Source organism: Passer montanus, unplaced genomic scaffold, assembly GCF_014805655.1.
Source record: "Passer montanus isolate IOZ18808 unplaced genomic scaffold, ASM1480565v1 scaffold31, whole genome shotgun sequence".
Classification (NCBI taxonomy): domain Eukaryota; kingdom Metazoa; phylum Chordata; class Aves; order Passeriformes; family Passeridae; genus Passer; species Passer montanus.
The window spans coordinates 9,189,730-9,210,087 of NW_024367819.1; the positions used below are offsets into that span (position 1 = coordinate 9,189,730).

The following is a 20,358-nucleotide window of genomic DNA, read 5'->3' on the forward strand; positions in this document are numbered from 1 at the left end:
AGAGTTCAAATATTTTACCCCACAAGCTGGAGTCCCTGTTCTGAGCCAGCAGGTTAAAATGAAGAGCATGTTGTGGCTGAGAAGTGGCTGTTTGGGTATTGATGGGTGAGCTGATGTGTAAAAAGGCTGATTTAGCTGCTGGCAGACCAAATAGGAGACCTAACCAATCTCTTTTTTGCATTCTTTTCCTCAGCTGTGAGAGGAAAAGTCATTCCTCCTACATGTCAATTTTTATGAACTTTATGTGTTTATAAGACTTCTGCCTCTGTCAGGTTTGGTTGGCATCAATAGGTTTAGTTATCAAATGTGGTTATGTAGTTGCATACTCTGTATGTGTAGTTCTGGAGAAATGAGAGTACCTGTATTAGTGATTTCTGACTGGTGAGAATGAGAAATCTTGACTGAGATCTGTCATTCTATGTTCAAAAAAAGCCTAATTGTAGCATCAGTAATAGTCATAGTAAGTATAAAAATGTCACCGTTAGTACTAGGCTGCCTATTTGTTTCAGGAGGGTAGAATCGTTTAAATACAAAGAACAGCTGTATTACTAAAAAACTCATTGGCAGATTTATTATATTTAAACCCATTGTACCTTTATTTTCAAATAGCATATTAATGTCATGCTGTGGTTTATGGCTGAAAGTATTTGGGCTACTAAATCAGAGTTGGTTCTGCTGAGTTGGAAAGCTTTTTTTCTTACTCTCATTTTTCATGTGAGATTTTTTCCTAAAACACACCAACAAAACAAATAATGGATTTTTTTGTTGTTGTTGTCTGCTGTGGTGGATGCTGTATTGATTCTGGCTATCAGGTTTGGGGTTTTTTTCATAATAACAGTCTTTGCAGAGGTAACAAATTTTTGATCCCCTTCTAATAGAAAACGTTTTGGCATGGTGGATAATGCTGGCATGTATGCTTTACATATCAAAATCATACATACATATCAAAATGGCAAAAGTGAGATCTGACAATAAGACTTTCTATAAGAGACAATTCAGATTGATGTAGAGGTTGGCTACACAAAAAATAAAAGTAGATAACAGGTGTTTGTCACAGAATTTTGCTCAGATTGATGCAGCTTGGCTAAAATTATAACTTTCAGGTAATTTTAATCCCTTTTTCTAATTCTTTTACAGTTAAGCAACTTGACAGAGATACATGACCAAATCAGTGGCATGGCTCGTTGTCCCTACAGTCCCCAGCACAATTCCACTGCTCTTCTCACTTCCAGTGGAGAATTATATGCTGCTACAGCCATGGATTTTCCAGGAAGGGATCCTGCTATTTATCGAAGCCTGGGGGCCCTTCCTCCTCTCCGAACTGCCCAGTACAACTCCAAGTGGCTGAATGGTGAGTGCTGATGGACTGTGAGGCTCATCTTTTTAACTCATGTTCATCATATTCATGGTATTGAAATTCCATTCTGAGAATATGAATGTTTTTGGAGTATTGCTTATTTCACTTTTAAGTTATTTTGCTTTTTTATATATTATTTTACTAGTATAAGTACTATGGAATATAGTTGATATAGCTGAAGCTTGTAGATGTGCCCTTAAATACATGTCTTTTTTGCAGGCACAGGGATGAGATGCACATACTGTGCTCTTACATGGCAAAGCTGAGTCAGCTTTAAGCAGCAGCTTGCATTGAGCATTCTTTTCTGAGTCCCTCAAAAGCCCAAGGCAGAAAATAAACAGTTTAGAATGGACTGAATTCTCCTGGCTTTCCCTGCAGGTCCCAGCCTTGACAAGCGGAAAAAGTTGAGCTTTCAAGCTGCTTTGGTGGCAGACTGACATTTTTGACACTTGCTATAGCTATAGGATAGGGAATAGTTTACAAAACAAATAATAAAATTGTGTTTAACAGTCAATTTTGTTTCATGGATGTTAATCACATGATGAGGGTTTCCAGCTGGGAGAAGCTGCAGTCAGGAAGGGATTACTGAGATATGACAGACCAAGTTGCCATTTTGTTTATTACAAAAAAAAGGAAGCAAATTCTTCTAAAATGAAAAATATTATTAAACATAAACTGTGAAATTATGTATATTATAATATGTTCCAGAAGAAAAAAAAAATCATAATGCATGTTATGTGACACAACAGTCACTATTCCTACAGTGCATTCCATGTTATGATGGGATTAGTCTCATGTTGGAAATTAAATATAAATATAAATTCTTATAGCTTCAGAACATTTGGTCAGCTGCAAGAAACAGATTTTATTTTGAAAATATCCCTTCTCATATAATGTGAATGCTGAATTGTGGTTATACGACTGGTATATTTCATTTGAACAATGAACCCCTCAGAGATAGCTCGCAGAAATTTGTGACCTTTTCTAAAGGCTGGATGATTTTAGAATGTTAATTATCAACAAAAAAAAAAGTCCTAAATTGTGTGCAACATAACAATTATAGCAGTGCAAAAGAAGTGAGGGGAAAAATGAAGTCATTGTATGTATATCCCTGGCCAGGCACCCTTTGTCCACTCAGCTTGGTATTGGAACTAATTGCTGTGCCACACCTGCATGCTTTTGTCAAAGGAGAAAAAGTCTTCACACAGAATTTGCAGCTTAACTGGATATTTTTATGCCAAAGGCATGCTAAAATTCCCTCTAGGTTTCTCTAATTAATCATATTCACTGTATTCACATTTTGTCTATTAAAAGCTTCAGATGTACTTATACATTCTCCATTCGAGTTCATTCTTCTGACTCAAAACTGTTTATAATTAAGTTACCAGGAAACTGTAGCTTTTATCTTTGGGGAGGAAGAACAAGATGAATTTTGTAATTGGAGCCAGATAAAGTAAGTCAAATAAAAGTCTGAAAGCAGCCCAGTCAACTAATATTAAAAGGAGGGGTTATTATTTTCTGGGCTAGCTAGGAGTGAGGGATTCATCTGCTTGACTTGGGGATTCATCTGCTTTTATGTCAATTTGCGTGCTTTTATGATTCAGTGCCAAGAAACTACATTAGTTTTTCAGTGCTTGGATTGAAAGGAAGATTTTGCTGCTTTCACTGAGAAAGTAACACAGATCGATAATCCTGCAAGAAAAGTAAGGCATCAACAGGAATGGAAGCTCCCTAGTCAATATCTGTTACGCATCAGTAGCTCATGGTTACTGTAATTCAGCCTCATTTGAGGTGCTCATGTGCATACATCTATCAGTGTTTCCAATTCAAAGTTTTCCTCAGAAACACCCTGTTTTTTCTCACTTAGATTTTCTGCTCTGTGAATCATGTTGGACCAAATCAAATCATCTCTGGGGGTGATGGTTGTACTCTGAAACACAGCTGATTATCTTGTTCTGTGCTTTATTGCTATGCAATAAAGACATCGTGGATTTTAGTGGCTAGCACAGCAAATTTGGAGATCTTCAATCCCATCAGTCAGGCAAAAAGGACGTGCCTATATGCTGAGGTGCTGAGGCAGTCTGTTATTGATGTTCACTGTACCTTTTGGTGCAGGATCTTGACTTGAAAAGCTCTGAATCTTCATCACAGGAGAAAACATGTTCCTAATCTTGTCAGAAGGTCTATAATTACAGGAGCTATGATATACAGTGTAGGAGGAGAAAGTGGAGCTGATGTCTCAGGTGGCTTGAGTGAGATGCCATATTACCATGATGTGATTTCAGCTTCTGGAATCACAGATTTCACCAATAAAATACATTTACATTGTTGACAAGTGTTCCCCATTTGTTCTGGTTCAGCCATATTCAGCCATATTCGGCTGGTTCGGCTGTATTTATTGTTGGATCCTGCCTTCTACTGGGGGCTTGATAGGCCTAGAAGCAGTCCACAGTGCATAAGTTAGCAGCCATGTACATAAGTTATGTACAGCCAAGTACATAAGTTAGCAGCTATTCACTGAGCATCATTATGATCTGTTGCTTAATTATGGAAGATTATGGAGAAATCAGGGAACTTTCATTTCTGAATTACTATTTTCTTGATGCACTCAAGACTCAGTTATCTGGGGGACAAAGATTTGGTTAGGTCAGTTAGAAGTATTAATTATTCAGTGTATGTGTTAAATTAAGCTACAGAAGTATGCTGAGAGAAGATAACTGAAGGGGAAAAGGTAAATTAATGTGAAGCACAAAGATTTTCAACAAGCACAAATCCAAAAAGTTAGATGGACAGCACAGCAACACTACCAACACAGAAACCCTATTTCTGACTGGAGCTAGTTACTCTGGAGCCATCTTTGAGGCTCTCTGAACATACTGATTGTTCACTTGCTAGACAACATGCTTCAGGATTTAACTCCCTGAATTTTGTCTGGTTTGAAATTTTTTGTTGGCCAAAAGGACCATTCACCAAATGTTGCAGGTGTCTGCATGCTTCCCTAAAGTTTTTCCTATTTTGGAAAATTTTAGAGTGTGCATGGTCATGTTGTCTTCATTGATGGAGGAAAGAAGCATCTGGTGGTACTTATTGAACTTAGTCTCTTGTAAGATTTACAGTAGTAATTATTCAGCTTTTGAATATCTCTAAATAAGATCACCTGTTCCTTTTTTTTTTTCATGACTTCAGAACTTCTCTCTGCTTCTAGGAAAAGAAATTTATGTTCTGTTTATTGATGCTATTTCTGTCTTCCTGGTGCTCCTGTAGAGAACATCACATACAGCTGGCCCAAAGGCAGTGAACAGTTTTTTGACCAGCTGTAACCATGCAGAATTTCTGCTTGTCTCCATGATGAGATGCCACTGAAGCACCAGGCTAGTGTAGTAGCGCTCATCTTTGTTCAGCAGGGGTTGGGCTGCTCACAAAGAATTTATCAAATGACAGTGCAGGGAGAGGCAGCCCCTGTGTGATCCTCTTGCCAGTCCTGTCAGCACTTTGCACTACGTCACTGTTCTCAAAAGGAACACGATCACCCAGGGGAGTTACTGAGTGCTGCAAAACAGGTCTCTCCACATCCAACAGCCCTGCTGGCTGCAGGCTGGTAAACCTGCAAATGTGAAATAGAGAACCAAACTCTCCTTCCCATGATGTCATATTTTGGCCATCTCTTTTCCCATGTAAAAGAAAATGTAATGCCTGAAGTTACTCACATGGATGTGTATATATGCACAAACAGATGAAGAAAGTGGAAAGACTGCTTACCAGTAATTTATTCTGTAAGGGGTCCTGTTCTGCTGCATACCCTCTCTTTCTCTCTGAATCCATGTTCAGGTGTTTCTGTGCTTAAGAGAAGCAATTTGAGGTGATAGAGCACACACTGAGGGTTATGTCTAAAGCAGACATCTCTCCCACTGATTTCCTCTCCTGACCAAAGCAGTCAGCAACACCCTGAGCTTCAGCCAGCTGCTCAGGTCAGTAAAGGGCAGCATGCTTTAAAATTTCCCTCATAGTTTGTCATAAGAAGAATAGTCTGCCTTACCAGTTTGCTTTGGACATTATTAAATAATAAAAAATAAATTATTCTTTCATTAAGCTGGCATGCTGTCTGTTTCAGTGTCTTTAAGCTTGTTTAAATAATATCTGGAGTTGATAGAGTATGCTTCTATTTAGACTTTACTGTAGAGTTGGTCTGCAAAGTGTAGCGGGAGCAGAATTTGCCACAGTTTGCTCTAGAGAACACAAGTAAATGTAATAGTTAGATTTGCAGTCCACAGTTGCAGTGTGTTCAGAGTGGCAATGAAAACCCTTCGGTGTTTAAACTTAGAAACCTTTTCCGTAGTCCAACATTTACAGTTAGTAAAGGTATTTCTCCTTTCAATACGCCTCTTTAAATCACTAAATGTTATCTGATACCTCAGTGTGAAAGTTGGCCTTAGTCTATAATGTCTGTTTGCTTCCCACAGCCAATAAAAGGGCAAAACATAAAAAAAAAAGAAAAAAGAAAAGGAAATCCCTGTCTATTTCATCACACAAAGAAACACTACAACATTTGGTTTCATAATTTGTCAAATGCCTTTCCTTACAATTTCATGCATCTCCAACTATCTTGACTATCTTGAAATGATTTTGGCTGTTTTCTCTACCCTCAACATGCAAGGATAGATGCTATTGGAACGTATTAACTAAATAAAATCTGTGTTCTAAATGTCACAACATTTCATCAGTGGGCAGATGATAGATCATTAAAAATTAATCCTGGATCATATGTAGCAATAAAAAAAAAAATAAAATAAAATAAAATAAAATAAAATAAAATAAAATAAAATAAAATAAAATAAAATTTCTTCCAAATGAGAAGCCTTTCCATCTGAGGAGATGAATGTTTGGATTGTTCTGCTTTACTGGTAGACATAATATTACCATTTTTCCTCTTGCTGTCCTAAGCATTTGGTTTTTAGATACTCTTACTAAAGTGGTTCTTTTGAGATCACTTTCTTAAGAACACTAATAAAAAGATTATTAATCCAGAGCAGTACTTTCAGTCTTCACAAGTAATGGTAAAATTCTTACAAGGGTGGTTTGGTTAGAGGGGTTTAATACGGCTCTGAGTCAGCGCCTATTATTGTTTGTTAGCAGATTTTTATTATAACTTTTGCTACTAGTGGGATGTGTAGAGAGAATTTATGATCTAAGAATAAAAATTAATTCTTTCAATTTTGTTTTTAAGGATTAATGGAAATGGCTATAATAATTCAGTGTTATCCTTTCATTTTTCTGGGTTTTAATGAAAAGCCTTGTAATTACCTAGTGCAAGCTTTTCTTTATTATGTAATATTTCATGTAACTCAAAACCAGTGTGTGCTTGAATGTGCAATGTACTCTTTCAGATAAGAGTCCTGACTGAAAATACGCAAAACATATTCTGCCAGTTTTGCTTATTTTGCAAGAACATAAATAATTACATTTCTTTGGTTGTGCCACCCATAAGGTTGATTATTTTCTTTTTTGTATATCATAATTTTTGCCAGTATCCTAAAATAGGAGAAAAAATGCCTGCTAGTTTTGAAACCTGTCCTTAGGCTTCATTGGAGCAGTTACCAGAGGAAAAAATTGAGCCGTTAAGCTCAAATTCATACATCTTCTCCCTGATGGCAGTGACAGAGTAGGAGAGCAGTAGGTTGGTGTGAGGTGGAGGTGCCTCCCCTAATTTCCTTTTTCCTGTGCCAGACTAAGTTATTACAAAATACCTTCACATCATTTCCTTACATGTTTGAAATGGTAGACAACAAGCGGTACCCATGGAGTTAAGATATTTTTGGTCCTTTTCTACCCTAGGTAAATCAGCAAGGTCCACCTACCATTTATTAAAAACACGAGGAGTCTGTTGAGGACAGAGCTTGTTCTTTTGTATCTCATCTAGGCTGCCTATGTCAGGTGTCAGTGAAAGGCTGAATGAGGAAGGAGGACATTGCTGCAAGCAGATCATCTGTTCCCAACTGCGGAGAGGCACAAGAGGAGTGTGATCCTCATTAATGCACACCACTGTGATACACAGTGACCCAGAAGGAATGAAAGAACTTGGGACTGAAATGCTTCTCAGTCAGGGGAAGCTGGAAAATTTCAAATTTCAGGGAACATGAGCACATGAAAACCAGCATGTATCAAAGAAAGGAGGGGGCTGAAAGGTTACCTGAATCATGAGGAATAATGTCTTTACTGTGTGAGTAACTGTGCACTGGAACACACTACCCTGAGATGTTGTGCAGTTTCATTCACTGGGAATATTCAAGAACAGCCTGGACAGAATCCTGACCAATGTACTTTAGGATGACCTGACTTGAGCAGGGAGGTTGGGTGAGATGACCTTCTAACCTGACTCATTCTCTGATTCTGTGTGATTCTGTTACAGAAGTATTGGAGGTAGAGACAGAATTTCAACAGCAGACATACCAAGCCTTAAGGTGAAGGGGGAGGAGGATGATTATGAAATTGGTTTCCTTGAAAAAAAATGAGAAAAAGGAAAAGAGAAGAAGGTTGTAATGCACTGATGCTGTCTGTATTCCAGGCACTCACTAGCAAAGCCTCTCGGTTACTCCCTTCCACAGCTGGATGGGAGAGAGAAAATACAACAAAGGGTTCATGAGTTAAGGATGGGGAGAAATCACTCACCAAATATCATCATGGGCTAAACAGGCTCAAATTAGAGATATGAATTGAATTTATTGCTAACCAAATCAGAGCAGGATAATGAAAAGTAAAATAAAACTTTAAAACCCTCCACCTTCCCCCCCATGCCTCCCTCTTTCCCAGCTCTACCTCCTACCCCAGTGGCAGAGGGAGACAGGGAATGGGGGTTATGGCCAGTTCATCACCCGTGGCATCTCCCTCTGCTCAGGGAGAGGGGTCATTTCCCTGCTGCACTTTGGGGTCCTTCCATGAACTTCTCCAGTGTGAGTCCACCCCACAAGCAACAGTGTTCTCCAAACTGCTGCAGTGTGGGTCACTCTTCCTTCCAGGACAGGCTGCTCCAGCATGGGGCTCTTCCACAGGCTGAAGGTGGATTTCTGCATCCCCGTGGAACTCCATGAGCTGCAGGGGCACAGCAGCTTCACCAGTCTTCACCTCCAGCTGGAGGGGAATCTGAGCTCTGGCACCTGTGGCACCTTCTGCCCCTCCCTCTCCACTGACCTTGGTGTCCACAGTGCTGCTTCTCTCACATTCTTTGACTCCTCTCTTCTGTGGCCACAACTACAATTGCACAATAACTTTTCAATAACTGGATCTTTTGATAGATCCCCATACTCCAAATTTCTAGAGGTTATGAGTGAATTAATGAAATCCCTATGTATTTTTTGCACTTACCCCCTGCCCTGGCATACACAGCTTTGCAAGGTGTCTGTAGAGTGAATATAGGTGACAAAATCCACTCCAGGACTGACTTTCAAGGGCTCCAGTAAGTATTAGGTTAGAGAACAGAATGGCTGCTGTGAGTAAATTTGTCACTAGCAAATTTGCATCAGCAAAATGATATAATAAATTGCAAAGTATTATGCCATGTAAGAACGCTTTACCTTGAAAATGAAGGAGATTTATTTAAAATGAACAACAGAAAATAAAACAAGGAATTTTGTATTACCATATTGAAAAACAATTTTTCAGAAAAGAAATAATTGCATTTCAGAATTTATTAGAGTACATCAGTAAAAAAGTAATGAGTGAGCATCCGCTTTTATGATTATGCTGAATTGTATTATAAAATCTATCAGCAATATAAGAGAAGATTGGAAAAAAAATGTCTGGGATACACAGTTTTAGTGTATTGAGCTGTCCTTGCTCTTCCATACCTATAAAATTTTCAATTTAGCAAAAGGAAAAGAATGTAAAAGAAATCATGGAGAGCTAAGGCATTGCAAAGGAAATAGTCAAAATAGATTGGTAGCCAGCTACTCTGTGGCAGGTTGGCATTTTTAGCACGCATCATAGGTAATTGTGAAACAGAGGAAAAATAGCTATTAATAAACTATTTCCAGCAGTTTCATATGGGACTTAACATTTTACAGTTCAGCTCCTGAGGATGGATATAGCTGTGATGACCACAAGTTATGTATTACTTTTGAGTCCTATAATGCTGTAGGAAAATTTTACTCTGTGATTAAAATTTGTCCCTAAACCTTCATGAGCAGTGATGCCCTGATCAGCCCAATGCAATGTCTGTACTTTTTTTCCAACAGATGCAAAGGGCCACAACTAAATGAATATACTTAATCAGTATGCAGAGATGGCAGAATGCAACTGCAACTGGACTTTTTTGATTATGTTAATAAGATGAAAGGAAATAATAAAAACTGGCACATCTGAAGCTTAAATTCTTTCCATTGCTTTAAGTGTCCCTTTTGAGAGCATTTCTAGCTGAAATGTGAAGTTTATTCAAAAAGCCTCAAGTGCATCTTTCTAGAATTTAATGCTATATAAGCATTTGGTTGACTACAATTATTTGGAAGAAATGGGTCTTTAGAGATCAACAGTGTGGTGTGATTCATTGATCTAGTGAGGTCGGTGAACAAGTGAACAAGTTCTAGAGAGATGTCATTCAACATTAGGGCAGTATCTAGATCTTGAATATATTATGCATTCATATATCTTTGTGTGTGTGTCTTATATTGTGTGCATATATACATATATAATCTGATCTGTGTCTAAATCATAAAAAAAATAATATTTTAGCTTTCTTTTAACATTTCTGGGGTTAATTTCACTTTCGATTGGGTCTTCCAGTGCCTTGCACCTCAGATGTGAGTGGTTACATCTCAGAGAGACAGTCAGTAGAAATCACAATTCTTACTTGCTTAGAGTAGGATTTGGACCTTTAAATCCTATAAGGTTAATTGCTGTTACCTCCTTAAAGAAAGTTAGATAATTTCCTGTCATTTAGTTCACTCTGGAAGCAGTAGCACCCACTATGTAAATTAAGCCATGTTAGATTGCTTCAGAAGTGAAGTTATATGGATTGAAGAGCACAAGTGTACTTTCTTGCTCTTAAGTTCAGACAGCAAGAAGAGGCCAAGACTACCTCTGATGCTCTCAAGGAGCACTTTTATGCTCCTGTTTCCCATTTCTATCCACAGAAAAATTCCTGTACAGTTCCTCCCATTCTTTTACCTCTCAGTGTATTCACACCACTAAATATAAAAGGCCCAGGAAATAAACTTATGCATGACACCTTTTGCGGGTAGAAAGGGAGAATAATCTAACGGGAATCATTGTGTCTTCCTGTTAAATGCTTTCACATTAAGAACAGAGACTGTGCTCCCCAGAAAATGTAGGTTTGTCTCCAACCTTCAGAAAAGCAATCATATTATTTCTGGTGGAAGCACTATCTTGGCTTCGTATGGTTGAGTTGTCTTTTCTGCAGTAACCTAGAAGAGTCTGTGGGGAAACATCCTTGTTGGGCAGTGTTCACACTGCTTTATGAAGGAAAGTGTAGAAATTCCCAGGATTTGTGCTGAGTAGGCAAACTTCAGAAATAGCAGAGCAGTGTGTTTACCCAGGGGCAGCACTAACTAGCCACCCAGGGCTTTCAGTGCTTGGGTGTGTGCTTTGTGCAGCACTGCTCTGTGATGTGCACTGGAGATATGTTTTGGGTCACATTGACAGTAATTTTCTTGCTTTCCTGATTACACTGGTTCCATGTAATTTGGGAAAGTCTAGTCAGCCTGACACATCCATAAATTGAGTCTATAAAAAACTCTATAGAGGTCATATATAATACTTGTGATGTTATTATGGGTTGTACTAGCTGTCTCATGCCACACACCAGAATCCTTGCACTTGTTGTAGTGATCTGATAAATCAGAAATGAGATGTGTTTGCCCTTCCAAGAGCTATTTGCAAAGTCAGCATGAAGCAAGAGATTCACTTCATTTGCTGCATTAAAAACTTCCGTGGTAAAGCTTTCATGACAGCAAATAGCAGTTCACAGCACAATAGTTAGACCCATAAGAACTGATTTTTCCTAGCTGAGAAGCTACTTTTTCCTTTGAAGTTTTGAAATTACCCTGTTCATTTTTCCCAAAGAGAGAATGAAATAAACAAAGTCTGACATGATAATCCTTCCATATCCACTGAATTCCCTAAGGTAACTGTGAGATTATTACATTTCATGCAAATTAAAGCAGATTTCACAAGTTTCAACAGCAGGTCACAATTTCATTGGTTCATAATCAATAAAGTATAGGTGTTTGCAGATGTATATATTATATCTCAGTTCTGAAACCATGAAATATGAGTACTAGGTATTTTTATACATGTATTATGATTATCAGTGCAACTGTAAAATACTGTCTTTTGAAAGGTTGACATGGATTTTCAAGAATCCTGAATACATTCTGAATGTATTTCATATTATTTTTACTCCTATAGTTTGTGAAGTTTGTTTAATTTTTGAAATTAATCATTCCTTATGCTGAGTGCTTCCAATAGTGTTTTTTTAACTCTGAAGTGAAATTCTGTGATGTCAATGTAGAGATATGTATCATTTTATATTAGTGGGCCTCCAGTGAGAACTATCTTCTGGCCTTATGGCAAGGCAGGGCCTCCTTTTTTTAAAAGTCTGTACAAAATATTTTTTGTGGGTGGATTGATTGATTTTTGAGTATTTGCACAGTAGAGTTTTGAAGGTTTTGAAGCTTTTGAAGCCTTTGAAGCAAAATCTCTATTGTAATGAAAATTTTACACAGATGGAGATTTAAGGTTGTAGGAGGGTTAACATAACTAATAGTTTAGTTCTTTGTATATTGTCAGTGTAATTTTATTTCTTATTATATAAGCCTTGTCCAACTATTTTGCCTTTTTCATTCCTTTTTTATAAGGACACAAATGCACTGATAGTATGTAACTTATGAATGAGGCACCAACATGTTCTTAAAATTGTTGGGATGTGATCTGCCAGCAAAATACCTGTGCAGCTCTGAATGAGGAAAAAATGTGGTGTGTTCCAGACTGGTCTCAAGGAAGCACTTCATAAAATACAGGGTGAAAGTTACAGGGAGGAGTGAGAGCGCTATTGGATCTGCTCAGCTTCATACATCTGAGGCAGCTCATAATCACTGCTGCCAAAAACCTGCCCTGGGAACTCTCAGCACAGCAGATAGAGATGGAAGCAGCACAAGAGGCCACATTAGCTGGGATCTGGTCTGTCTTTGAAAAAGAGTTTTCTGACAGTTTGGACTGCTGTGAGGCAGTGCCAGCTCGCTTGCCTTTCTAATGCCCCTCCAAAGTTCTGATAGGTTTGAGATACTCCTGTAAAATGCTTACATCAAATTGCAGCAGCCTTTTTTCCATACAATAGTGCTGTCAAAAAATCTTCATCTAATAATTTTATTTGAAGTCCTTCCTCACAACAGATGTTTTAAAACAGTTTTTTATTGGTTTTCTTGCTTCAGAATAAAATTTGAAAATGAGAAACAAAAGTTTTCTTGTTTTTCAGAGGTATCAGTGTTCTAAAATGGTTCCTTGCACAAGTGGGGCTCTTCTTCACAAATCTGTCTATCAAATTTATCTTTCCTTTAAGAACTTGTCAAGTTGTCAGCCTCTTCTAAGGTCATGGACTTTCCTCAGTTCTAGTATTCCTTACAGGAAATGTACCACATGTTTATTGTCTTTGGTATCCCACTGTTCATTTTTTTCTGTCCTTTCAAGAAGTATTGCCACCTGTTGCTTTCCAGATTATTTTTTAGATATTCTCTAATTTCTTCTTCATCACCACTGGGTTTTTGATCACTTTTTTGATTAGTTTTTTTAAATAAGAAAAAAGAAATCTGTAATGCTCTCGAAAGCATTAAGCAAGATAGGGTTGAAATGCAGTTATCTTACCATCAAATATTCTTGTGTAGTTCTCTTTTTTTAAAATTACAGCTTCTGAGCACATTTTTATCCACCATCAATTACCACCCGTTATCCTGCTCATCTGGAGTAATGGCATGATGGCAAAGGAGAAACAGAGTTAAAAGACAAAGCAATTACAGTGTAAGAATTCACTGTGCCCTTATGTGAAGAATGAAAACTCCGAGACACTTTTGATGGTGGAACACAGTGAGCTGGGCCAAGGTTGCTCAGCACAGTCTTGTTCTATAAACACCTAGAGCAAAACCTGTCAGGCCACGTGCTGTGGTTTGACCCCAGATGGCAGCTCAACTGGCTTTTTGTGCTGGTGGGGTGATGTGAGAAGGAAAAGGCCTTCGCTCTCTGTAAGTGCTGCTCAACAATAACAAAGACATCCCTGAATTACCAGCACTGTTTCCAGCATAAATCCAAAACACAGTGCCATGCTAGCTACTATGAAAAAAAATCAACACAACCCAGCCAACCACAATGCATCATGATCATGTATCTCATAATCCCGGCTGGACATGAGCTGGCCTATTCAGATATCATGGTGCCACATGCCTAAAGGGTATTAAAGTGTGTGTTTATCTAAATATAATGCTTGAAGATAAATCCAACTTCCACATTAATATGAGTGCACATAACACAGGAGGGCAATAAATGATCTTTCCTTCTGTTATTTTCAGAACCAAATTTTGTGTCGTCTTATGATATTGGGAACTTTACCTACTTCTTCTTCCGGGAAAATGCAGTGGAACATGACTGTGGGAAGACAGTTTTCTCTCGTGCTGCGCGGGTGTGCAAAAATGATATTGGTGGCAAGTTTGTGCTGGAGGATACCTGGACTACCTTCATGAAAGCTCGTCTGAACTGCTCTCGCCCTGGAGAAATTCCATTTTATTACAATGAACTTCAGAGTACTTTCTTCCTGCCAGAACTGGACTTGATCTATGGCATTTTTACCACCAATGTGTAAGTAGATTGAATGACATATTTTATTTTCATGCTGTTTGTGTTGGAAAAACCTAGGACTTCTGAGCTACTCTCTTCTGCATATGCTGAGTAAACATCATAAATTCAAACTACTGTTTTGCCCAATCCACTGTTTTCTCTGAACAAGTATCAGTTCCAAATGTTTTCCACATGAATTGTTGAAAACACGAGAGAAGGAATAAATTCTTATTATTTCCTTACTGCAGGGAGCCAGTTGTGTTTAAGACTACTCTGTCATATTCCTCACTTATTGCTAGGAAGTAATTAACTTTTATTTTTACTATTGTAATACGTAAATTCATTATGTACTTATGAAATAAATAATTTATAATTGTGATGTGACACGATCATGTATTTGATGTGATGGAATTTAACTATGTCATGGAGAACTCATCTTACCCAAAACAGTACAAGAGGTGCTCTTGTATTTTAATATGGTCCTGAAATATCCTTATGTGAGTTTGAAGGTCAAACCAAGTATTTAACCTAATTTTAAGTGAACCTGTTATATCAATAAGGTAAAATTAAAGAAAAAAATAAAAGTACAATTTGGTCTTAAAAATTCAGATTTGTTAAACTTTAAAAAGTTGGATGAAAATAGGAAAAAAGAGACATCTCAGAAATGTCCTTACTGCGGATAAGAAAATTTGCTGTTGTTTTGAACAGTACTTTTATCTTGTTGTTCTATTTTCCTACTAAGTTCATATACTAAAAGACAGGTATTTGTCAGGTGGCATCCACATACATTCTTCAACCAGATCTTTCTTGAGAAGTCAAAGTAGCCTAGACACGTTCCTGCCATGAAAAGCCTGACCAGAGGAATTCTGCTCTAGAAAATCCACGGAGCTTTGGCCATGGAAGGGGAATGATGTTCCTGATGCTTCCTGGCTCTCCTGAAAATGGACTTGCTATTGTTAAGGCTACCTTTGCCACATGAAAGTAGACAGTATTTTAAACCTTGCCTCTCCTTTCTTCTTCTCCCGTGGCCCAATATTCTGACTGTCCAGTATGGATGAACTGTTCAAAGAGGAACAAATTAATTACAACTGTTTGAGGGTAGGGTTTTTTTGTTTGATGGCAGGCATTCTATTTAAATGCCTGCCATCAAATGTAATAACTAAATGTTTTAGATATTTTTGAAATATTTTAGAGCTAGGATTACATCCCCATGCTGACTCCTGTTCATAGATAGTTTGTGGAACTCATATGATCCACCTTTCAGGCCTGCAAGTGACGGTGGAGAGCACAAGAGTTTCTTGTGACAGGGAACAACAGATTCCTTTCTGTTCATGTAACAGCATCAGATATAACTTAACAGCATTCATAATTCTTCAGTCTCAATATCTTCTGAATTTCAATGACTTTGTATCTTAATTCTTTTCTAGTATATTTTAATAGAGTTGTGGAGGGCAAAAATGGAAACATTTCTCTAACAGCCAAACCTGCACCTTTTATGCATAGTTGACTATCAAGTCCACTATAACCACTGCTTCATGTAAAAGATGATTTTGTTTCTTTCAGACTATCAAAAAAAATTTATAAACATGAGTCTCATTACATGGTACACTTACATTGGTAATATTAGTGAGATGCATTTAGTGATATAAGCAGGGATTTATCAGCTCAAATGCTGATTGATTCTGCAGAAGTTGTAAGCATGAAACTTCAAGTTTTGGACTTACTTTTGGCTTACTTTGAAAAGAGAGACAAGCATAAGAAAGCAAATTGTTCTTTTGTTCCTGGTATTTAATCCGTATATCCTAACTCTTTTTTCTGTGTTGGGGTTTTTTCCCATCATTATGGAGTTTCTATAGTAGGTTTTCTTAAGCCTTATGTAAATTCCAGGCTAAGCTTAAAAAAAAAAAATAGGGGGAAAAAAGAACAGAGAAGAATGCTGTGTGGATCAGTTGCCAGCAGTTTTAGCTGTAACAGGAAATATGTGCAATTGACACCTTCATTATCTATTCCATTATCTCAAAATGAGAAAAAGAACAATGCAGCTTTCCATATTAGGAGCTTTCATAGTTTTTAGATTATATTCTTTATACTATGCAGAATTACTTTATTGCCTTGTACATCACATTTTCCAGGCAAACCCAGGAAACTGTGTGTTTTGTCCAGCTGCCATTTATTGATGTTTATTTTTTTAACATGATATCTTGTAAGCAGTCCAAGTTGTTTTCTCTTGATGGGTTTCTACAACTTACATTCTTATTGCTGTACAACATCTCTTGGAAAACAGGATTTTTGTGGACGTGTCTTGTCCAGCAATTCCGTAGTATCTAGAGACATACCACACATTGAAAAACCTGACTTATGTCATGCAGTCATTTGTTGTATGGAAGAAGCTTTATTGAAAACTGCGAATAATATCATCCTGAACTTTATACCTAGAAAAGAGGTAGAAGTATAGTATGGTATTAGAGCAACAGCAGAAAGTAGGAAGTTCTGAGTTTTTCCCCACAGCAGCTTCTTGGTAAGGCTGATAAATATTTTAAATGCAATGACTTTGCTTAATCAGCTCATCATATATCATTATCTTGAGATATCATCTCCCGGTGAAGCAGATCATATCTGCTTCATTATTTAATTGAAGAATTGAAGAGTTATTGCCTTTTTTAATTTATTTTTCAGCAGTTTGACTTCTTAATGTTATTACATAGGTTAATGTATTTATTTATTTTGCAGGAACAGCATAGCAGCCTCAGCAGTTTGTGTTTTCAATCTGAGTGCCATAACTCAGGCCTTTAATGGACCCTTCAAATACCAGGAGAACTCTCGCTCTGCTTGGCTTCCATATCCCAATCCTAACCCTAATTTTCAGGTATGGATATGTGGGAGAAGGACAATATTTTATGTGAGCTTTCCTCAAAGTACTGTATGGTTCATAAATTATAAATCCAGTTTTTCATTATATGGATATTATTATATTATATTTTTTAAGACCTTAAAAAAAACCCTAAATTTTAAGAAGTGCTTAGGAGAGTCCCTTATTTCAACATATTTAATTTTCATTTTATCCTTCCACAAAAATATTTGGATTGAAAAACAGATGTACTTTGAAGGGTAGGACAAAAAAGGCTTAACTTCAATCTTCTGTCAAAATAAAACACTACAGTTGTCTGTCAAGGTGACATTAATTCCTGTCTGAAGTATGATCAAACTACTATTCTCTTTTACATTGTATTTGTGCTATTAGAACTTAAAAAAATGGAACAGTGTCTGGCAGAAAAAAGAAAGTGAGAGGGAGGTGATAAAGGAGGAGCGGTCAGAATTATATATTTTTTTATTTACAAGGTGGTTTACACTCTCTGAAGAGTCAGATTAAAAGAATTTGTGACATGTTTTTTCCCTCATTTGAACTTGGTGGCCTCAGAGGGTGTAATAATCTGCTGCTGTCTGAGTGTAAAACCAGTTAGTCCAGGGTGGGTTATTTAGAGGAAAAAATAGCAAAAAGAAAGGGTATTTCAGTAAGGACATATGCATTGTTTTCGTCTTTTTCATAGTCACCACTCCTACCAATACAATTTCAATGAGCGTGCTTCTTGCAAGGGATATGGAAGGAAAAGCAGCATTAATGTGATTAACAACAATAGCCTTTCATCAAGGTATTTAAGTGTAGTCACCTCTGTCCACATTTCACCCTCACTTAATCTCAAAGCAATTTCACAAGTTCACTTCTGCTCCTGGAACAGCCCTCCCTAGCTTCTAAGAGTCATAAGATCTTTGCTAGCATGAAAAAGAATCACCCATTGGGGATGGTAGGTAGTTTTAATTACTCCCTGATCTATGCAAATGAAGGAAAATAAGGCACAGGTTATGGGCTAGAGCCATGTTACCTTTCCTAAGTAGTGTGTTTGTCATCAGCCAAATGACAAGACTCTAAGTATGCCAGAAGCCTGCACAAGCCGGCTGTATTTGTATGCAGCTTTTCATCTATTGTAGAAATACTTGTATTGTCAAAATAGTGATACGAAGAGGGTCTAAGAGAGGCTAAATTTTTGAAGGAGAAAGCCTGAAAAAATGTTTGTATGTAAAAATCCTATCACCTTTCTGACTAGGTAAGCACATCTGATAAAACTTAATAAACTCTCCCTACAAACTTTGCATTAATGTGTTGTTAATTATTGTGAGAGCAGCCCATGCTGAATGGTACTTACAAAGAGAGATAACAGCCTGATGGCTGTGTAAAACCAGTTTAAGTCTCTGCTGTACTGTTAGTGCATGTCTCCAAGTCCCAATCAAGACAGATGTTAAAATTTATTTCTTAGGTGGCCTGGCTGATTTTAATACAGCTGGTACTTCATCCAATTTACAAGAACAGTGACAACAGTTGTATCATATCTCACTGAGCCACAACTGTAACGTAACGTGGCCTTTTACAGCACAATATTGAAGGCAATTGATGTCAACTGATCTCTAGGTATCTCTAATGTCCAACTTCTTTTGCTGATGCTGCTTTTTATTTCCTTGAATAACTTTCTGCTACATTTCTGGCTCCATAACTGCAGCAGTGATACATACCAGAAGCTAGTCTAATACTTAGAGATTTAACCATTTTTTGTGACTTGACTATGTGACTTTAGAGTACATACCTCACAAGGATGAGATATATTCATTGACTGAGTCATTGGTTTCCTTCAGAGAAAGGACTTTTCTTTGGTAGAGTTGTTACGATAAAGGACCAGAAGATCTGTTTGTGTAGTCCTAGAAGTAGATTTATCCTCTGAGGCTTCACCAACTCAGTAGCAACAGAGAGGTCTGTGGTTTGAAGGAAGACTACTGCTATGTAGCTATAGTAGCATCAGACATGATATTTCCAAGGCAGGTTTATATTAATGAATTATTTTCCATTTTAGAATACTATTGGAGTCCCAGTTTTGAGGAGCGTTGTTTTCTTCAGAGATCATTGCTTTTCTCTTTAGGCAGGGCAATGTCTATCATAAGACCAAGGACCATTTGCAATTCAGTGTACTATAGGTATTCCGCTGGAATTTTTCCTGCTTGATAGATCCAGAGAACTTCTTTGGTGTGGTTTATTTTTTTCACTGGTCTGACATACAGAGCAAATAACTGTTTCCTGCCAGTTGCTAATTTATCATTCTTCATCATCTGATCTCCCATTATGAAATAATTTGTTTGAATTTTTTTATCATTTGTGGATTTGGAACAATCACTCAATTTTGGATGGAAAACATGGTAATAATAAAAAAAAATTGGTATGGTTTTGCACACTATTATTTTGCTCATGCTGTAATTCATGGCATAGTTTATGACATAGTAAAGCAGAACAAAAATGGTGACTTAGTTATGCCTTTCACGTCACCCAAATATTTGATAAATGTTGTGAAGTAGTGCTTTACTTCTCTGATGCATTTACTCCTGAATAAACATGTAAATGTTTATATATTCCCATGCACTAAGAAGCTTTCTCTTTTGTTTCCTCAGTCGAACGCAAATATGTTGAAGTTAATTCCCAATTATTTTGCTTTGTTTATTTGTGTTCGAAACTTGTCCATGCAGCTAGTGGATGTTTTTCTGTAGGAAAAGAGCACATTTTTCATAGTTAAAATATGGTCAGTTTTAAAGAAAAAAACAAAGGTCTTTGCTGTGGATGATATTTATATAGAGCTCTGCACTGTCCATTTTTGCTACTGAAGATGGAGTCCTAAGAAGCTACTAGAACTGCATGTTGTACTTTCACCTGGGATTCCTGTCAGACCCTGGCTGTGGTAGGGCATGGGGTTTCCTTTGAAAATTTGTTATATCATTAGCACTGAGGTCTGTGAATATTGTAAAGAAAACTAGACAGAAAATACTTTGGATTTTTGGATGGTAGTTTTTGTCTTTCCTGCCCTATGAACATATAGCAAAATATTTCCATAACCCACTTGTGCTAGTCAGTCTGGTGCTCTTCCTTATTGTTTAGAACTGGGGAGCCTCCATAGTACTGCCTCAGGAAAACTGAGCTCCCTGAGTCCTTGGACAGTCTGGTTAGCACCAAAATGGGACCTGAAAGTCAAATTCCACATTGTCATTACAAGATATGCTCCTGCTTTTATTTTTTTGTGCTGTAAATCAAAGAGTAAATGTATTACTGTTGGCACATATAGTCATGCTACTTTTCT

General features: G+C 37.3%; 1 protein-coding gene across 5 annotated transcripts in view; it reads left to right on the forward strand.

Moving 5' to 3' along the window:
• The window catches only part of SEMA5A (semaphorin 5A), a 315,764-nt gene that overhangs the window by 175,979 nt on the left and 119,427 nt on the right, over positions 1-20,358 (forward strand). For all 5 annotated transcript variants that reach the window (XM_039714857.1, XM_039714858.1, XM_039714856.1 and 2 more), the window contains 3 exons: positions 1,138-1,351; positions 13,924-14,209; positions 16,919-17,054. In XM_039714857.1, the coding sequence (XP_039570791.1) occupies positions 1,138-1,351; positions 13,924-14,209; positions 16,919-17,054 (636 nt within the window). The remainder of the gene's footprint in view (positions 1-1,137; positions 1,352-13,923; positions 14,210-16,918; positions 17,055-20,358) is intronic.